Here is a 19,538-nt window from a genome sequence, read left to right as displayed (position 1 = left end):
AGACTCTTGACCAAGACACTGAAGGGCATTAACTTTGTAGACTACACACGATAGCTTGAACTAATTAGCTGTTTTTAAAGAGCTCACCCTATGTTGTTTATGCGATAATTGAGATTGAAATATGTTTGTTAACGTTTATTGAGTAACCTGGTATATTTTTAATCAGGCTTCAATATAGGGCTGGAGCACGCGATCGCGTGACGGAATCCCCCACCATTTTCCCGCCAATTTGACAAAAATGGCTGTGGAAAGTGACCGGCGGCAATGCGTGCAGCTGCCTCATAAACTCCTTGTTTGCGTTCAGCCTTTATTGGCTTCTTTTGTGCAATAGTTATCCTAATTTAGAGTTGAGCTTCGCAATGATTTCAGAAACAATGACGATATTGCGTCGCACCGATATTACCTTTAAAACCCGATTGCGTTAGCTTTGATTTCGTATACAATTATTTGGATGGAGAAATTAAGGATCTACTTACATGGCCATAATCTACACAAAAGCTTTTACACTGTAGATCGATTAAGACTAGGCATATTAGGTACTCGTACAAATAAATAGATACTGGGTAATACCTGTCAGTAAGATAAGCATCGAGAAAACGAACTTTGAATTCAAATCAATCCCGATACGCATACGTTTATAAATAAATCGGCTTAGCAACACGCTGCCTATTTTAGACTCATCTCCGGCGAGGAAGTGGCTCTGTCGTGGGATCTAGACACAAAATCGCGATGGAATTGTTACGGCACAGTGTGCTAGACTTTCGCGTGTACGCGTTGCATAACCGCGAGAGGGACGCACGCCATCGCCGTTTCACCCTGGAGCGTCGGTCGTTGACGTCCGCTCCAGAGATGCGTTCAATTGTTTTCTTAAAACATCGCCTGATTACTCCTCCTCCGTTCGGATTGCTTGTTTTTTTATCTTCGAAAACGAAATCTCATGCCAGCCAGTTGCAAACTTTAAAATTATCAGGCCAGTTGCAAACTTTAAAATTATCAGGCCAGTTTCATCTTTATTTTTACGGCTATGACGGCAAACTTTTGTTTGTTTATACAGCATGAATTATAGAAGATAACAATAATTGCGTGCTCTGCTATCACGCTAAGCCGAGCGGGCGTCTGCGATGCGCGTGCGCAACTGACGGTTGTCAATTTTATCTTTAATGTACTTATCTATGTATGTTACTTCATTAGTAGCTACAAGCCGCTGCGGGGCTATTATTAACTTAATCTTTATTTATGACCATCAGCAAATGTGCATTTAGCAATTACCTTTCTTTGAATTGCATAAAGGTAGACAAGGTGGAAATTAATTTATAGTGGACATCTTTATGGGCTGCGACGTGTAATCTTTGTTAATAGATATTTAATTAAATTTATAATTTTTCTTGATTATTGGAATTATGGGTTCTAATTTCTGTTTACATCTTGTGAGCATTTCACAATAACATTCCCGATGACATAATAATAAAGTTACGAGAATGTTAGCTCCGAGTGGGGGCAGTCGGCGCAGCGGCCCGCATTACGTAACGAGTCGCAGTCCTAGCATTGCGATGCGATGCATAAAACTAAATCGGCACGTGCGATTCGACGCATAATAATCACGAAACGGAAGTGATGCAACGGAACGCGTTTCGGCGCGCATCTGTGTAAACATGGCTGCCAGGTTTTCTGAATGGCGGATGGCGGGCGGTTTCCCGCGCTCGCGGGGCGTCGACCCGCTCGCGGTCAGCGCCCGGGGATAGCTAGTGAAAGTAATTCGCGAGCGCCGACCGCATGCGAGTCATGCCTCCCTGGTACCTCGGCTCGAGAGCTGCATAGATTTATCGTTAGTTTACGTTGTTATTTTTAAACTATCGACACCGGTGACTTTACTCGATCGGTTACGCGTTTTCGTTCTATCATTAACACTGCTGTGTTATTGATCGCAGATTGCTTTAGGAGATTAACGCATTTAAGTGCTCTATACGTATTGTCTTCCTAAGCGCACAGATCTTCGGTTTTGTGTAGCAAGAACATCTTGCCTTATCCAAATTGATAATCTTCTCCGTGTGTATCATTTATCATTTTGCTTATCTGAAAACTTTGAGATCTCAAAGATCTAAACTTTCTTTAATAACACTTGTGTAGGTACTACAAGTATAAACAAAGAGTTTCTTCAAATACTTAGTATGGATTAGTAGTATTGCCAAAATTAAACTTTGCGAGTCAGCGTCTCTTCTGTCTGGTTATTGACACTTCAGAGCAGTTTAACCTCTGTTACCTTTTTACGACTATCGATGACATTTTCATTTACAAAATTAGATACAAATGGTGGTTAAATTGGAAAGCTTTTGGGATTTTTCTCTAAAAACTAAATTCTAGTAGGTATAATCGCTATTTGGAAAGACGAGAGTAAAATCTTCTTCTTCTTTTCCCTAGTCCTTTTTCCCGTTATTTGGGGTGGGTAAAGACAAGAGAAGAATGATATTAAATAAATAAGGCGATTACATTCCAACGGATCTTAAAATATAAGTAAAAGACAAGGAAAAGATAATAACAAGTAATAAAATTCTCCAAAAAATGTGTTAATTTTTGTGACGGTTGTCATCGCAAAATCTACAAAGGATCGAGTGTGAGTGACGCAAGTATAATTATAACAATATTTTAACAGGTGTGATAACTGTGTCACTGATAATGCAGGGGCAAAGACACAGTGCGTTGAACTCTACAGTGAACTTCGAAACAGTGCAGATTGGTGGATCGTTATTGTTAAATGATGTTAAAATACTTTAACTGACAATTTATTTTGGAATGTCCATCTCTATGTCTCAAATGCCTCTTTATTTTACTTATTTTTTTATGAACTAACAAAAATATAGAAAACTCTACCATCGAAAAGTATCTACAAATAATTCAACGTTTATTAGCTCTAATATGGCATAGAAAATGTAGAGGGTTTTGAAGATGATAATGTAATATTTGTGTTAACATTTATGTTTGGTACCTTATATTGTTTGTCTTACAATTAGTATTATTCTAATGTAAAAGACACACACAAATATTATTCTTACGGCACTTTCATTGGAAAAACATTTTAGCACATTGACAATGAAAGCACTTTATAGATATTGTTTGCACATTCCCAATTTATCACAGAAAGGAAAGAACAGCTAAATCCAAGATCCAACTAGTAAAGCCTAAGTAGAAAAAGCTAAAATATTTTGAAAAACTCGTGAAAATAACTGAAGGACGTAATAATAAAACTGTCATACAAGTGTTTTCATTTCAATCTACTTTTTATATAGATTGCTATATTTTCTAAGGTATTCCGTAAACGAGGCTGGCTAAATTATAGAGGACCTTCAGCTATACCATCTTCATACCAATGACCGTTATTCCAGTATTTTCCATTACCACTTCGTTTCGGATTCGGTCTATTTTTCTTCTATTTCGAAAAATGCATTTGGTTTTTCATTATCACTTCGTTTCGGATTCGGTCTATTTTTCTTCTATTTCGAAAAATGCATTTGGTTTTTCATTATCACTTCGTTTTGGATTCAGTCTATTCTTCTTTTATTCCGAAAAATGTATTAGTCGCCAATGCTACCTTTCTAGAGCCTTGGCCGGCTAGTACAACTTTAGTACTTTCTTTACTTACTATATCTACTACTACTCGTACAAAGACGTATTTGAATCTAACCCACGTACGCGCAGTTTTCGGACCTAGAGCCAGTGTTGCCAGTCGGGTCTAGTCAGAAATATAAAAAAAAGTAACCTTTTTGAACAAAAAGTAACCTTTATACGGGGGGTGGGTGCTGAGTGATGATTGTGTAAAAGGTTGTTCATGGATGGAAAATGAATACAATTGATCATCTAAATACGAAAAGTGACCAGTCGTTTAAAAACGTTTCATGGATTTGCGTTTTATTATCGAAAAACATTCGCTAAAACTAATTTTTCTTAACAAATAATAAATAAAATTCAAGTTTAAATGCACTTTATGACATAATTTTTAAATTGTCTCTATTAATATTTTTTACTGAATAACCTGCAAAGTTAATTCTACAATTTCTGAAAAATCACCTAAAAGTAACCTTTTCATTAGTGTAACCTAAAAGTAACCACAGCAGTTCAAAAGTAACCAAAAAGGTTACAAAAGTAACCTTCTGGCAACACTGCCTAGAGCCGCCTCGTAACTCTGGCCAGTACAACCGCGGTGTCAAACAACGCTGGTGTTGTTTAGCGCCACAGTTCTGTGGAGCGATAACGTTTACAATCGCTGTAAAAGTTGGCATTCCAAGTGATGTAGCTATAGGAACTAGGAGCGATATGTTCGGCGAACGATTTTATGGGATTCTGGCGAGTGTGTTACGTTTGGGTATGCTTTGGATATAAATAAGACTGTATTGTGTTGGGTATATTGGAGTGGTAGAAAGCTGTATCAGGAAATATTGCCAGAGATATAATTTTGATTGCAAGTCTTTTAGGACTAGTGTGTAGCTCAAATTTTTCTCTCATCACAACATTATATACTACAGTTTTCACGGGGTTTCCCAAAACGCCCTTTATTTAGGCTGAGTTGCACCACCTTTTTTTTTCGACTGGAAAATGCACGAAACTGCATACTCACCAGCCCGGGGGAGCTGTTGAGTTATGTGGGGCCCTCCACTTTAACCGTAACTAAAACCATAACCAGTGTTTTTTGTAAGGAGTTTGACAGGCTTTGACGTTTGTTATAGTCAAAGTAAGATAGTGCAACCTAGCCTTTTATTGGGTTCACTGGCAATTCAGGTACACAATTAAATCCTTTTCAGTTCCCGTGGATACGCGCCGGGAGAGGAAGGGCAAGAATGTGCTCACGCGCATCGAAGTAATGGAGGGCCCGCTGTCCGCGCTCAAGGCGTGCGTCGACCAGAGGCTACGAATTAAGGTATTATACTTTGGTCAATTTGTGTTTGGAGAAAGTACCGTGAAAAACTTAAAGGTGAATAAAATATGTGCCTGCAAACTTACAACAGTGAAGAAAAACAGACAGACAACGAATTAATAATGACATGTGAAATGTCCTTAAAAGCTTATGTTTTATTGAATCTACTTCATTGGCCGTGTTGGTAAATGTCTGTAATGTAAATTAGTTACAAAATCAATAAAACCTCATAAATCGATCTCTAATCCCAATAAATTACATTTAAATAAATTATGACAAGCTTCACTTGGAGGACGTTTTGATTGCCGTAAATTAGTTTAAGATGCAAATTACATGATTTATGAACTTTCGAGCATTAATTGACGTGTTTCCATTTAGTCTTGTGCCATATAAGGGTGGATCGTACGATCGAGAGTAAGAGGTAAGGTCATTGCGCCCGGGCTGTTTCAAATGCGCGTGCGCAACAAAGAAAACGTCGATAGAGCCAAGGTGCTGGTCATTAGGCAGGTGTGATAAAAACCGCGTTAGCTGAGCAAATAGCGAAGGCAATTGAGTTGATAGATTATTAATTTATTGGAGAAAGCAGGTGTCAACCAAGGATCAATGCGATTAGCCTCTGTGAAAACATTTTTCCATTCGGAAAGTAGAAAACGACAAGTCTTAAGATATGGCTCCTAAATATTGATTGATACCCTTAATACGTCGATAAATCCTTTTACTTTTGAACAAAACTTAAAACAAATTGCCAATCGAATGATTTATATTTAGCATACTTAATTATACTTTATGTTAAAGTTACATAACGATCTAAGACGCAGCTACAAATTGCAATAAAAAACAAAAGAAAAAAGCATGAAAACAAACCGTTTGGTATTTGTAACAAAAGGCCACAACATATTTCATAAATGCTCACATAGTAACCGAGAACATGGTCATGGATCATGCGAGTGTCATGTTTATGTTGAGGTGACCTTTCCTAATTTGGTGCGACATTTATAGTACATGCTCCAAAGTGTTAGAAGCTATAGAAATGTTTTATATCCCTTGTTACCGATGCATTTGTAAAGATAAACCAGCTAATGGATCTCGGCTTGGCCTAACTAGTTTCTAGATCTATATCGGTTGCAAAAGCGCAGTGTGTTTCTATGGCACCAATAGCTTAGTTCAGCTTTACAAGCTTATCGAAGTCACATACTCTGGAAGGATTTTAAATGGGCACGCGTGCGGAGTACCGCCAAGTGTCATGAGCGTATATGCGTCAGGGCAGCCTGGGTGGTCCACTTCCTCTTACCCATCAACATTTTGAGTGTTTAGTCGCTGACTAAGTGACTAATTCTTCTTTAGCAAAATTATCCCCAAAAAAGATACTAAAGGTAGAGGTCAGAGAACCTACTATTCGAAGTCACCCTTTCCGGACTTTGGAATTTCGAAATCTAGCTAGATAGGTGCCAGAGAAAACGGCGTGATGTATGAAGACATAAATAAGTGTTAGTGCGTTGTTTATTAATGTGTTTAGCTCCGCTAAGTGGCTGTTAGACGCTGGCCCTGTCGCCGCAGCACTCAGAACTTCGATTATGTTATCAGGGACAATAAAATTTTCAGCCTGAACCAAAATGATACTAAAATAACTATTTGCCTATCTCTATCGCCATTCGAAACTGTTCATGCATATTCTAAAATTACTCAAGTGAACAATAGAAGTACATGTTTATTCGTAAGTATAAATAGCTGACTCAAATCACACGGCAATGTTCCGTAAGATAAAGCAAAAAATAAATAGTCTTCCAGATAAGTACAGGGTTGGTTTTCTCTATTTCTAGAATCATCAGCAAATATCTGATGTTGTTAAGATTTTTCTGTAGTAAACTGATAAAATATGACTATTCCATGAAAGGTATAAAATTTCCGCAATGTTTCCGGAAATCTATAATAAACCTAATCCTGTATATTCCCCATGAACGGGAGCAACGATCGAGTGTTGCAGGAAGTAATCAACTCGCTCGTAATGGTCGAATTTCTCCAAAATTCTAGAAAGGGCTTTGTTGCTATTTCGGCGGCCATCAAGCAGCGGTTCCTGGTTGGCGAGCGGCCAAATGCACAAAGGATGGACGGAATTATGACAAAACTAAACATGCGTTTATGCCCTTCAAAGAGAGCATTTCCGAATGTAGGTCGCGAATCGCTGGCGAGCTCGAGTGATTCCGTGGATGTGGTTTCAGCTTTCATCGAGACGCTCTGACCGAATGAAAGTATAATTTACCTAAATTCTTTAAGGGTTCTTTGGTTATGATAATTTCTTCTGTATCCTTTCTGTCATTATCACCCAGTCTCAGTCAGTCTTTCAAAAGCTTGCAGTTTATTCGCAGTTGTAGTATAGTTTTGAATTACGCCTAGTTTTAATGTTGTTGTTTTGCTCACCACAACACAAAGTCACTAATATCATTGTCCTTTACAATGCCGTCTTAGCAGACCTTCTTAAAGCAATAACGTGTTCCAAATGCTGCTGTTTATCTGCCATAAATATAAGTGACAAGTACGCCAGTGGCATAACATTTATCGGCCATTGCGACTTATGTAAGTTTATGTGTTACTCGTGTTTTTTCCCTTCATCATTGATATGATGCTTCTTATGCAAACATCGTGCAATAGTGATGATCGTATGCGTTATACGAATCTAATTTCATATGTTTACATTTTCTTATCCTAAGGCACTACTGTGTTTTATTTTGATAAAATTTAGTACAGTTATTTTGGAGTCCTTCAATTTGTTATAATTCCACTCTGGTCCTAACTAAAATCCTGAACAGTATATTATACATTTAGAATTTGTACATAGTAGACAAATCGAATGCATAAAACTAATCGGTCCAGCAACCATTGCCAATTGCAAGTCACGATACGCTGTCCGCAACCCTCGACGTTAATGTTTAATAAGCGTTTGGCCTATACCAAGCATTTCGCCAATAGTCCAGTAGAATTAGCTTTTAAATCGGAAATAATTCCTACAAAAGATTTTATTGTTTTAATGGCTTCATTGGTTGCCCATTAAGACTCTCCTAAGTTTTCGACTTCGACGGAGTTGTGCTTAAGTGGTGGGGGCCTCCGAAAGAGGCATTTTTTCGGTTTTCCGGTTATACCGCGTAAAGGACTTACCCTATCAAAAAGTGGTCTTCATGACGATTGAAGGGCACTTAATCCTGCATTGAATAAGACCAAATTCATATGTTTTGGACAAACCGTTCTCGAGCTGATGTTCGGCAAAGTAGAAAATATACGTATAATTAATGACCCTCTCCACGTCCAATGGTTTGTTACCCACAGGCTTCCAAGTCTTGAAAAGGGCCACCTCAACCAGTGTAACCCTATCAAGGCTTACGAGCTTGATGCGCCTATCCTTGTTCGTCCCAGCCGTTCCTTAACTGCGGTTGCTGCACCTCTTCCTGGCACTCACCTGAACGACTCTGTGTTACCTACTGTGGCTGCCCCTCTTCCTTGTATCCTCCTGCATGACTACGTTGCCTAGCCGTATGCCTGGTCTAAGGTTCGACGCCAAAAATCAACAACAACAAGTTCATATTAAAACGCTGAAGAGTTTTTTGTTTGTTTGTTTGAACGCGCTAATCTTAAGAATTACTAGTTTGATTGAAATCATTATTTTTGTGTTGAATAGCTCATACATTGAGGAAGGCTATAGGATATATACAATCACTCTACGACTAATAGAGGCGAAGCAGTAAAGAAAAATGTTGCAAGCACGGGAAATAGTATTTAAACTATTTTCACTCGTACGAAGTTGATTTTGTGGCGTCGAACCTTGGACCAGGCATATGGCTAAGCAATGAAATCGTACAGGAGGGTACAAGGAAGAGGGGCAGCCACATTAGGTAACACAGAGTCGTTCAGGAGAGTGCCAGGAAGAGGTGCAGCAACCGCAGTTAAGGAACGGCTGGGACGAACAAGGATAAGCGAATCAAACTCGTGAGCCTTGTTAGGGTTACACTGGTTAAGGCGACCCTTTACAAGGCTTGGAAGCATGTGGGTAACAAGCCATTGGACGTGGAGAGGGTCATTAATTATACGTATATTTTCTACTTTGCCGAACTTTAGCGCGAGAACGGTTTGTCCAAAACATATGAATTTGGTCTTATTCAATGCAGGATTAAGTGCCCTTTAACCGTCATGAAGACCACTTTTCGATAGGGTAAGTCCTTTACGCGGTATAACCGGAAAACCGAAAAAACGCCGCTTTCGGGGGCCCCCACCACTTAAGCACAACTCCGTCGAAGTCGAAAACTTAGGAGAGTCCTAATGGGCAACCAATGAAGCCATTAAAGCAAAAAAATCTTTTGTAGGAATTATTTCCGATTTAATCAATTTTTGTGTTTAATTCTACTGGCCTACAACTGCTGTGTAATGACTTATCTTGTAATTTTTATGGCCGGGCCACCGACATCATTTAAGGCTGCTATCATTATCTATTATAGTCCGTTTCTCCATTTATCCTGTTCATAAGCCAGTGGTTAGTCCAAGAAAAGTTCACCATTGCTGTAGGGATAGGGTTTTCTTTCATCTTCGAAAGAGACTGGAGTAACTGCAACAATTTTGAATTGTGAAAAGAGAAGCTTGGCGAATGTTGCAATGTTCAACTCCATATGATATTTTCAGGAGAGCTTTTCTTTCCACGTGGTTGTAATCTGAACCACCCCGCGCAATTTAGGCGCTAAATCCCATCAAATGACGAATCAGTGTGTCAGAATTCGCGCAGTCGTGACACCACAGTGTGCACACGTTTCATAAAGAGGTGCAAACGGCTGGTGGTTTGACTCACGAGACGCATAGGAAGAGCCTTGCATGTCGCGGCGCAGTGCAGCCGTTTCTATTAATGGATCTCTGCAGTCTGCACCTATTTGCGCATAGCGACAGCAAAAAAGGCTATCGATAGCCAATACAACAATTTTGCACGGTGTTTCTTTGTGTAATTGGATCGTGGATGCTTCCGTAAGCAGCTTAGTAACTTTGTTGGTACCGATGCAGTTTGTTATGAGATTATAAAATCTGTTGTATGGTCCGCAATAAGCCTGTAAGGAAAATGCCTAGTCAGAGCGTGGTTTTCAAATTCATTCTGATTGATTAATGAAACCTTCATTTTATTAAAGTTGGTTTATGATAACGCTACGTCATTAATCATTCTTAAAAAACTTGATTCTGAAAGGTTATCAGTGGTCTGCGTGCTCGCGCTATTATATCACTGTTGCTATCTCGTTACTAAATAGGATCTCTAGCGTGAAGTTGGTTCTGAATGGAACTATATTATTGACCGAAAACTATACTGTGATTCTAGACGTGGAGCCAAACAAATGACTCATATCGTATTGATCACAGATGAAATAATTAAGCTTTGATATAACCCTCTAGTATCCACGAGTATGACCACGTTAATACAGCGCGTGAATTTCACGTCCCCCGTCGCGACGGGTCATGCTGCTACACCACCACTCACGCTATGAAACTATAGCTTCAGTATATTTTCAGTAAAAAAAATAGCGAATGCATCGAAGCGTAAAGTTGCCACAATGAAATTCTTTTTTCCATTTCCACTACGCAGTAAGGTGTTAGCAATTAGTCCGTCCTGCCAGCTACACCGCTTCCTAGTTAGTCAGCCCTGCGGCGCCTACATCCACCTTGAATTTTAATTTGTTTTTAAACGATTCTTTGTGTTTGAACGCATTTTTTCCGTTGATACGGTGTTTAGGTGCGCGTGAGTCGTTTTTGTGTTTGATTTGTTTTGGAATGTGGATCAAACATTCACAATTTTTCATGCGTATTTTTAACTAAACTTGTGTTAGACGTTAAACAAATTCTTGTTTTATCTGTAGCTAAATAGGTTTTTATTTTTCTCTCGATAGATTAGAAAAGTTACGCGTAAACAATCTGCTCTTGACTCTTGGTAGTTTCATCATGCTTAATTGGTGTAATGTTCAGTATTGCGACGTGGTCGTGGAATCGAGCAATTTGTTGTAAATTATATTCTTTGTCAGTATTATATTGTTCTCTCTATGACCTAGTTCTTCGAATTTTGTTGGCGGTGGAAATCAGCCTTAGCAACTGTTTCATGTTCTTGTCTATCTTTTTATTTATATACTTCTTAATCCTTTCTGGGAAATGTGCGACATTTTCCAAACTGGCTGACTTGCATTTGCTTAGTAACAACAACTGCTTATGCCAAAGAAAAACTTGCTGTACCTAGACACTTTTATGTTTCTGTTTACCTTTTTCCTTGAGACGTTTTAAGTTTCTTAAATACCTACTTGTAACATGGGTTGTTATTTGATTAAATTCGGATCTCTATTCTCGTCATCGTCATCATCAGGTCATTTAGTCTCCATTGCAAGATGACCACCCTTTATATTTAGGGGCATATGGCAAATTTGGTCTACACGCAGACCATACAGGTAGAGAAAGCCCTGTGATCGCATATTCCTCCCTGATATATCCTATTCTCTCCGAAATCACACGGCATTTTCATCACCCCACCTGAAATTTTCCACCGGGCATGAAGCGATTCTGCGTAGGCCCTTTGAAATATTGTTGTCGGCGAAGGCCGGCGCGACACAACGCGGCGCATGCGCGATGCGCGTGCGCGTACCGACAACAACCGACGGATGGCGGAATTGCTCGATTTGGTGAAAATAAAATTGGTACGATTTAGGAATTTCATGGAAGTTAAATCGGTTATAGTGGCACGATAGGTCATATGAATCGGTTGAAGCTGAGGTTGTTATAACTTTCTTTTTTTATTTGTAAACGAGGAAGCTGCCTGCATCTTTCATTTAAAAAAGAGCCAGGAGTTTTCTGCTAGCTTATTTACTCAGCCTTAATAATCATAGATAATTTGAAATCTGTAAACATCTTCAAAAATAAGCTTATACCTACCGAAAGTATGAAGTTTTTTGGTAATGTGTTTTGTTTACTGTTTAACGTGTTAAACATTATTTCTACTACTTTTAAATTAACTCGCGGTAAATATTATCTTGTAAAGTTCAAATGGAAAGTTAGGTACATAAACCTTGCAATGGAAACACATTTGACCTGCACATTGAAAGTTAGATTGCAGTCTGAATCATTTACTGTTGCAAATTACTCGGAATGAGTGGATTGTAAGCGACAGGTGGTGAACCAAACCTCGCGGTTCATTCAAATCTGACTCATTAATTACTTTCACACGAGATTTCTTCGTGCGATATTTCTTTAGCATCACTTTTACTATCTTTTGTGGCGTGTCATCTCTTAATTTCATTTTTGTGGGATCTTTATAAAATAAGTCGAAAACAGAATTTGATGCAAGACAGACCCCTGATTTAGCGATCGGCTAAAAACCTATTAAAGTGCTATGAGTGGCTATCGTGCAAGATGATACGGTTGGCTAAATATTGAGGTACACTTGTTCGTTGTGGGCTCAAATAATGACGATCATTATTTATTTCCAAGAGCTTTTACGTTAGTTAAAGTTATTGTATTAATTTATTATCTTTACTATTTTTAATTAACTAGCTTTAAACACTAACTAGAACTACGGAGACTTTACGGTATGAGTAAAAACGGGATTAGGAGTTAATTTTATTCGAATATTGCTTCGGAGGCTATCAATTATGAAGCGTGTGGTATGCTGCTATTTATACATTCTGATTAACTAGTTCGTCAGTGTGCCTACCATGAGTTTACGTTAGGTGTAGTCAGGACTTTAGTCGAATTAAAACCCCGGTTGAACGTGATATAGCCGCACTAGAATACGATGCTTTTTTGCATAATCGCAAGACTTCGTTCCAGTGTCGACCGAATGTTATCACGATGTATGTGGCCCAGGGGTTACCGTAGCCGCTAAGGTTTGAAACTTCTTGCTTAAAATATTGTAGTCTTTGGCATAGACTACGACGGTAGTCATGGAGATAGGAGTTTGTTATCTCGTGTCAGATGTAAATGGTGAAAAGAAAACTCATGATTCGTGTTATTTTTATGCAATATGTAGGTATTTTATAAAAGTGGAACCCGGAGTGATCTCCAAAACCTATTCTATTATTATATACGATTCGGCTTCGATATCTATAATACAATAGGAGTTTATTTCATGTGTCAGATGACAAGGGTGGAAACAACCTACGATTCATGTTGTTTATTTACGTGCAATATGTGGGCATATTATAAAAGTGGAATGCCGAGTTGTATTCCTAAAACTTGTTCTATTATTTTATACTATTTGGCTGCGACTCGGCGTGACGACAATACAAAACATTTTTAGCGAATCGGTGTTCATACATTCACTTAATACATTAGACGCCATGTTGTCATAAACGACATATTATAAAATCGCTGTGATTTAATATTCTTAATCATTAATTTTATGGCAAGTGTCCATCAGGAATCATTGTTCTTACACACATAATCGTATTATTTCGCTTTCGGGTAGTAATATGTCAAAATTGTTGGTTCTTAGGCGAACAATGTATGGAGAACGAACATTGTCCTTTGAATGTTATTGCATGAAACAAAACAAAAAACAAATGAATACAGTTTGTTTTGCTGTCGGTGCCGGCGCGGGACCTTGTTGTGATGTCAGTTATCTCATGGCCGTTTTGTTTGGTGTGAGTGCGCGCGCGCGTGTGGGTAAGGGCCGCTAGGACGCGCCAAGCACGATACTTCCTTGTCAATTTAATACATTTATCAGTCATTAGTTTCGGTGGTTCGCCTTGACTGTCGATCGACAATGTACGCCTCTGAGTACCCTTGTCTGAGACGTATTTAGGTATGAGTTTGCGTTTTTTGTTGAGCGTTATGTATTTTTGGATCCAGTTTATTCTATCAGGGGCGTAAGGTTGGTGATTGTTATGGCGTCTAAATATTACAACAATGGTGATGACCGGCATAAATTCGATGACCTTCTCTGTTACTATTTACAAGGTTTGTTTGCGTTCCTTAAAATATTTAGAAGCAAAACGATTTACTAATCGCGGCGTTGTTATGGTAGCGTTTCAGCTGCGATCTCTACAACGTAGTATAAATTTTCTGCGTATTTAATTACTAGTGCTCGTACTACATTTTGCTTTTACAACTCAGTGCTTCTAGCTTGACATCTTTGATACGTGTAGCTGCAATACCGCGTGGATGCAGTTGCGATACCGCGAGCTTTCAAACGAACGTTATATCACCGCGTTGCGCAGGATCGCATTATCTAGCTTGCGCGGTTCTAGTGAAGTCTAAATTGCCTGCCGTACTAGAGCCCTTCAGATGAGAGAGCAGGAAGCTACTGGTATACAGTCCAGAACAAAGTAGAGTATCCATTTGCAGGCGTTATCGCAAAGAACTTAAGGTAGCTGTTGCATATTTTGTGAACTACTTACAGTGTACAGACTCCTTGCCAATATCGCACATGTGTTTTGAAGGTTTTAGGCAGCTGCTTAAACAAGCTTATTTTGATAACTAAGGTTAATGACCTAATATAACTGTGACTGTCTAGTTGAATATGTTCAAAAAAGTTAATAATGTGACTTATTAACTTTTTGTGTTATGATTTCACAGTGAAAAACAAAGTTAAAAAATAAATAAAAAGATAAACAAGCGTCGTTATTCAATGTGGTAATTGGCAGGAAGTAATTAACAAAGATCCATTGACAATAACTCTAAAGCAGGTGAAGGTCAGTTCATCTGACGATAAGCCACAAATGTTGTGTTTTCGACGTGTGTCATTTGAATAAGTTGGTCAAATATTTGATTAATTAAACACAACATTTCTGTGCCCAACACAACGGTAACTATTTGGTGTTTTTCCACTAGCGCGAAGGCAAGGTCGGTGGCTGTGGAGGCAAAAATAAAGCTGACACGTAAACCAACAAAATTAAATACTGATCAACACCAGGTAACTGGAAAACCAAAGTAGGTACAGAGGTAGTCCCTGCTTTGAACTAGCATTAGTGCCATAGATACATAAAAAGTCTTAAAAGTTTGTATAATTTTGATATAACAGCTAAAATCTGATAAACGGTTTGTGGCAACTTAATGTTAATCGTTTGCTAGCTGTCTGTACACACATCATTTAACTTTATTAATTAAACATCAACTCGCCTGATTTCTATCATAATTAATTAGTTTTTTTCAACAAGTCCAACGATTCTGCTGTCCGTACACGCGTTTGCCAATACAAGCGGTTCACCCCGAATTGTGGGCAATGACAAGGTCGCCTACATTCGAAGTGTACAAAAAACGGCGCGGGCGCAGCGCTGCAGCCTTAAATTCCCCCTCCCCTGGGCGAAGCTCTAGTTACTTTTAGGCCTTCTTTGTTAAGATTGTATGTTATGTATGATGTAGATGGCGCCTCATACGTGTAAAGCGTGCGATTCTTTGTCAGGTCGAAAATATAACCTTTTCAGCTGAAGGCCGTGCTAAAATTATACGGGAATCACGTGTTTCGAATAGATATGAATTTACATAAAAAATAGAATTCAAAAATACTTACGGCTTGTCACCAGCTTTCTTGCTATCATACAACCAGCACGATTACTTATATCGTGCCATATCTGAAACAGAAACAAAATGATGAGTCAAAACATTCCATATAACCGCCCAAAATCAGTTATCGCGGTTTGCGAGTAAGGCCTCGAAATAGCCGTACCGATTTTATACACTCAACATCAAATAAATTGCACCTCCCGCAACAAGCACTTTCAAACGTATGCATCCCCACTTCCCACCAATATTGGCACCATTTAAAAGCCTAGTCTAAGCTAGTCTAAGCTTCATTTATTTTTTCATCAAGTCACATTTATGGTATATGTTAATATTTATTAAGAAATTAAATGTGTTTTTCTTTAAGGATATTTTTTTGAGCTTTCAAATAACACCAATATTGTTGGGGCACCATGATTGTGTCAGAAGAAAATCGTTAAAGTACGCGTCGCGGAAGGTGCGGTTTATTTGATGTTGAGTATAGTTTCAATAATCATTTTGTTTTCAAGTACTCGGCAGGCAAAGGTATGATGCATTCGGCCTCGCGGGTAAACAGACGCTAGATAGCGCTAGACAAAGACGATGCGAGGTCATGAGCGTAGCCTTGCGCGGGTGCGCGCGCGCTCGCTTCCGCCTGTCGACGGCTGCGCCGCGCACGCGAGCGGCCAGTCGTCGTCTAAGCGCCGAAGGCGACGGACGTCTAATCAATCGGGTCACGTGCCCCCAATTATGCAATCTATGCCACCATTACATCGTATTACGACTCATTCATCGTCACTGTCAAACACGTAGTTTACATGCGCTCTATCAATTTTACCGAGATAAACTTTAACCCTAGAATTAAGCACTAACTATTGTATGCCTTCAAGGCGGAACGCAGCCGATCTATATCCATTTATAATTTGACAACCTATGTACCTGTGGTTCACAATAAACGTATTTTGAACTAGCTTTCCGCCCGCGGCTTCGCCCGCGTGGAATTTTGTCTGTCACAGAAAAACTTTATCGCGCGCGTCCCTGTTTCAAAAACCGGGATAAAAACTATCCTATGTTCTTTCCCGGGACTCAAACTATCTCTATGCCAAATTTCATCAAAATCGGTTGCGAGGTTTAAGCGGGAAAGCGTAACAGACAGACAGACAGACAGACAGACAGACAGACAGACAGACAGAGTTACTTTCGCATTTATAATATTAGTTGGGATTTGAATTTTGAATTTGAATTTTGAATTTGAATTTTGAATTTGAATAAAATATAAAGGTCGTAATTTGATAATATCATGCGTCGATCTGCATGTGGAATTGTGGAACTATTATGTCGTCTAATTTATATTAATGATAACTGGTACATAATTGTTATTATGTGGCGTCTTCCTACGCATGGAAACGTTTGCGCATTACTACTCGTTTATGCAGATGAATGAATGTTTACAGTTAAATGATGCAGAACGATGTGCAAGTCTACTGCGCAGCATATAGCAGCACGGCCTGATGCGCCGAGTGCCTACATGTCTGAACAGTGTCTGCGAATGTTGGATCCAAAGTCAATTTACTCTATAGGAATGTTTACAGTGGTCTAATATTTACTTATGAGCTATTGAACAAAAGTGGTAGGGGTTCATTTAAGTTACAGATAGTACATGTTCTACTTGAACCTGGTTGAAATATTCTGACTGATAGACGAATAGATCTTTCGTCTAATTTGACTCAGGTTCCGATGGCTAAATTAAGGTGAATTTAAGGATACGCTGAGAAAACGAAGAAAATTGTAACACCGACGCCCATAATTCTATAAAAGCTCCATTAGCGAGTAATTGACTGAACTAATTGCATTATTAAGAAGATAAATTGCTTTCGAATTGTTTTATCTAGACGACATCCTTGTTTGACAGACGCTACACTGCTCTGAGAGTTTAAATATATTTATTTTGCGCTACAAAACTGGTTGGTTTTAAATTGAGACCTTATTATTTCAACGTTAAATGTCGCTTGTCCCTTGAGCAGTGTGATCCTTTGGCACAGAAAACATAACGTATTTTAGTTTGTTTTTCATAGTCATCAATTACAGTCCTTCAGTTCAAAATTATATTTTTTCCGGCAGCTGTATCCTTGTATGTTTTGGTATATTTAGAAAAGTGTTGTTTGACACCAAGATTTTCATCATAAAGGCAATATTGACAAACCTTTATTATTTTGTTACCATAAAATTTCCACAAGTGTTTTTCCTTTGAATAATCTCGCACTTTTATGGATCATTTATTACCTTAATTGTCTTGTACAGGCAGTTTTTTTCATTTAAGGTTCAGATATCATCCTAGTATCTTCATTTATTATTTCAAACTAAACTTCTTTCTTTATAGACCGTGTGAATTTAAGCCACCAAAGCAATGACAATGTCCACAACATAACTGTAGTCCTCATTTATAGAATAATCTTAACCTCTGCTCTTGAAATCGTGTGCAATTATCATTTTATCTCATACTTGGCCTCAGCTGACGTGTCCGTTCGTCAGCCACTTGTTTGTATTGGCAATTGACCGTGTAGTCTTTATGCAACAACCCTATAATTAACTCGCTTGTTTTCGTTGTAAATTAATTTCTATCTTTATTTCGCTCAGAATTTTCCATCAGAAGTAAAGTTACTGGAAGCTGTTAGGACCTCTCGCCCCACTTTCTTTAGTTTATTATAAGCTCGTCGTTACATTAAAAGAGTAAAATAGTTCTTCATATCTATTTTCAAGTTGAATTCAAGTTTCAAATTGATAGATATTTTTTAGAGAAACTGCAACAACCAAAGTAGAACTTTTTGCGGTGGATTTATTGGTATTCTTTCCAAATGTAAAATGATAAAACATTAGAAAGCCATGCTCTAAGTCTAGCATAGCATCTTGCTCTCTATTCTCTAAAATTTTTCCTCATTCACTGGCACAAATTAGTGGTCTAGCATAGCATAGGATCTTGCTGTCTCATCAACAGCCCTTTACAGTCCACTGCTGGACTATGAGCCTCCTCCACTATAGTGGAGGGTTTTGCCATAATCTCCACGCTTGGCAGGCGGGTTGGAGATCGCAGTTTAAAATATTGATGTTTTTCAGAGAGCGCTGCTGCCCATTCTCTGTTTGATGTGTAGTCCCTAAGTCGCCTCTTACGACACCCGCGGGAAGAGTAGGGGTTGGTGACAAATGTATTCTACTCTGCCGTCACCACACGGCTATCTTGCTGTCTATTCTCTAGAATTTCTTTTCCTCATTCACTAGCGAATTAAAGTACAAATCCACAATAATAATTGTAATCTATAATCGGATCCCACATTAAGCAGCCCGCATGTGACCGCGATAACGCTATCGGTATCGGTGCAGCGGTTATCGTCGCCAAAGTGCAGCAGGAAGCTGCGCGGGCGCCGGCCGTGACAGCGGCGAGGCCGCGATGCGCACGTGACGTCACCTGCGTGCGCTTCGCTGCCAGATCTGTGGATTGCGCGAAGTGCGCAAACTATGGCAATTTCTTTTCTAATGTCGATTAGTAAAACTTGCTTTTTGTCTGTACTCAGTTTGCCAGTTTCTGTGGTGTTATACTATTAGTGATTATTTTAAACTTATCTATGTTAACGTTGCGGTTATCAAGTCTTTTATACTTCCTTATATCTTAGTGTTCTGTGACAATTTGGCGCCACTAATTATAACAATATAGCTTCAATATTTATTACTCAAAGAATTATCTCTAGATTATTCTTTCATAGTAATNAGCACAATATCATTTGAGATTGTTCTAAATGAAAATGAAGGAGTACAGAGTCAGCTTGTTTTATGTAAGTGAATCTTTTTTGTTTTATGTAAGTGAAACAAAATTGCGTGCTGTTTATTTTTTTCTAGTAGTACGAAATGTTGCATATTTAAGTTTCTGGTAGTAAACAGTTATCAATTTCTAAAATATTCACTTAAAAATTACAATAATAAAAATTTGCAAACGCCAGCCCTACGCCCTCCCAAACTCGCAATGTTTCGTATGTTAATAGGATCGGTTAATGGTTATTGTCATATGAACATATTATGTTTAAGAATTAGTGTTTTACGGAATTACAGGCTTCCCTCGTTTTTGGATTACGTTTATGTTACATTACGTTACATTATGTTACAG

General features: G+C 38.6%; 2 protein-coding genes across 5 annotated transcripts in view; one reads left to right on the top strand and one right to left on the bottom strand.

Annotated features, from left to right (window-relative positions):
* Eip74EF (Ecdysone-induced protein E74) overlaps positions 1-19,538 on the bottom strand; it is a 216,834-nt gene that overhangs the window by 135,938 nt on the left and 61,358 nt on the right. For all 4 annotated transcript variants that reach the window (XM_028311816.1, XM_028311815.1, XM_028311814.1 and 1 more), the window contains exon 3: positions 15,414-15,474. The gene's annotated coding sequence lies outside the window, so the exon portion shown is untranslated. The remainder of the gene's footprint in view (positions 1-15,413; positions 15,475-19,538) is intronic.
* Positions 1-19,538, top strand: part of Lsm11 (U6 snRNA-associated Sm-like protein LSm11) — a 41,172-nt gene that overhangs the window by 4,359 nt on the left and 17,275 nt on the right. Inside the window, exon 2 of the mRNA XM_028311819.1 lies at positions 4,794-4,909. Coding sequence (XP_028167620.1) covers positions 4,794-4,909 — 116 coding nt within the window. The remainder of the gene's footprint in view (positions 1-4,793; positions 4,910-19,538) is intronic.

This window comes from Ostrinia furnacalis, unplaced genomic scaffold (assembly GCF_004193835.3).
Source record: "Ostrinia furnacalis isolate ACB-3 unplaced genomic scaffold, ASM419383v2 OfSCF3547, whole genome shotgun sequence".
Taxonomy (NCBI): Eukaryota; Metazoa; Arthropoda; class Insecta; order Lepidoptera; family Crambidae; genus Ostrinia; species Ostrinia furnacalis.
Note: the sequence above shows the minus strand (reverse complement) of the source record. Positions and strands in the feature narration are given on the sequence as shown.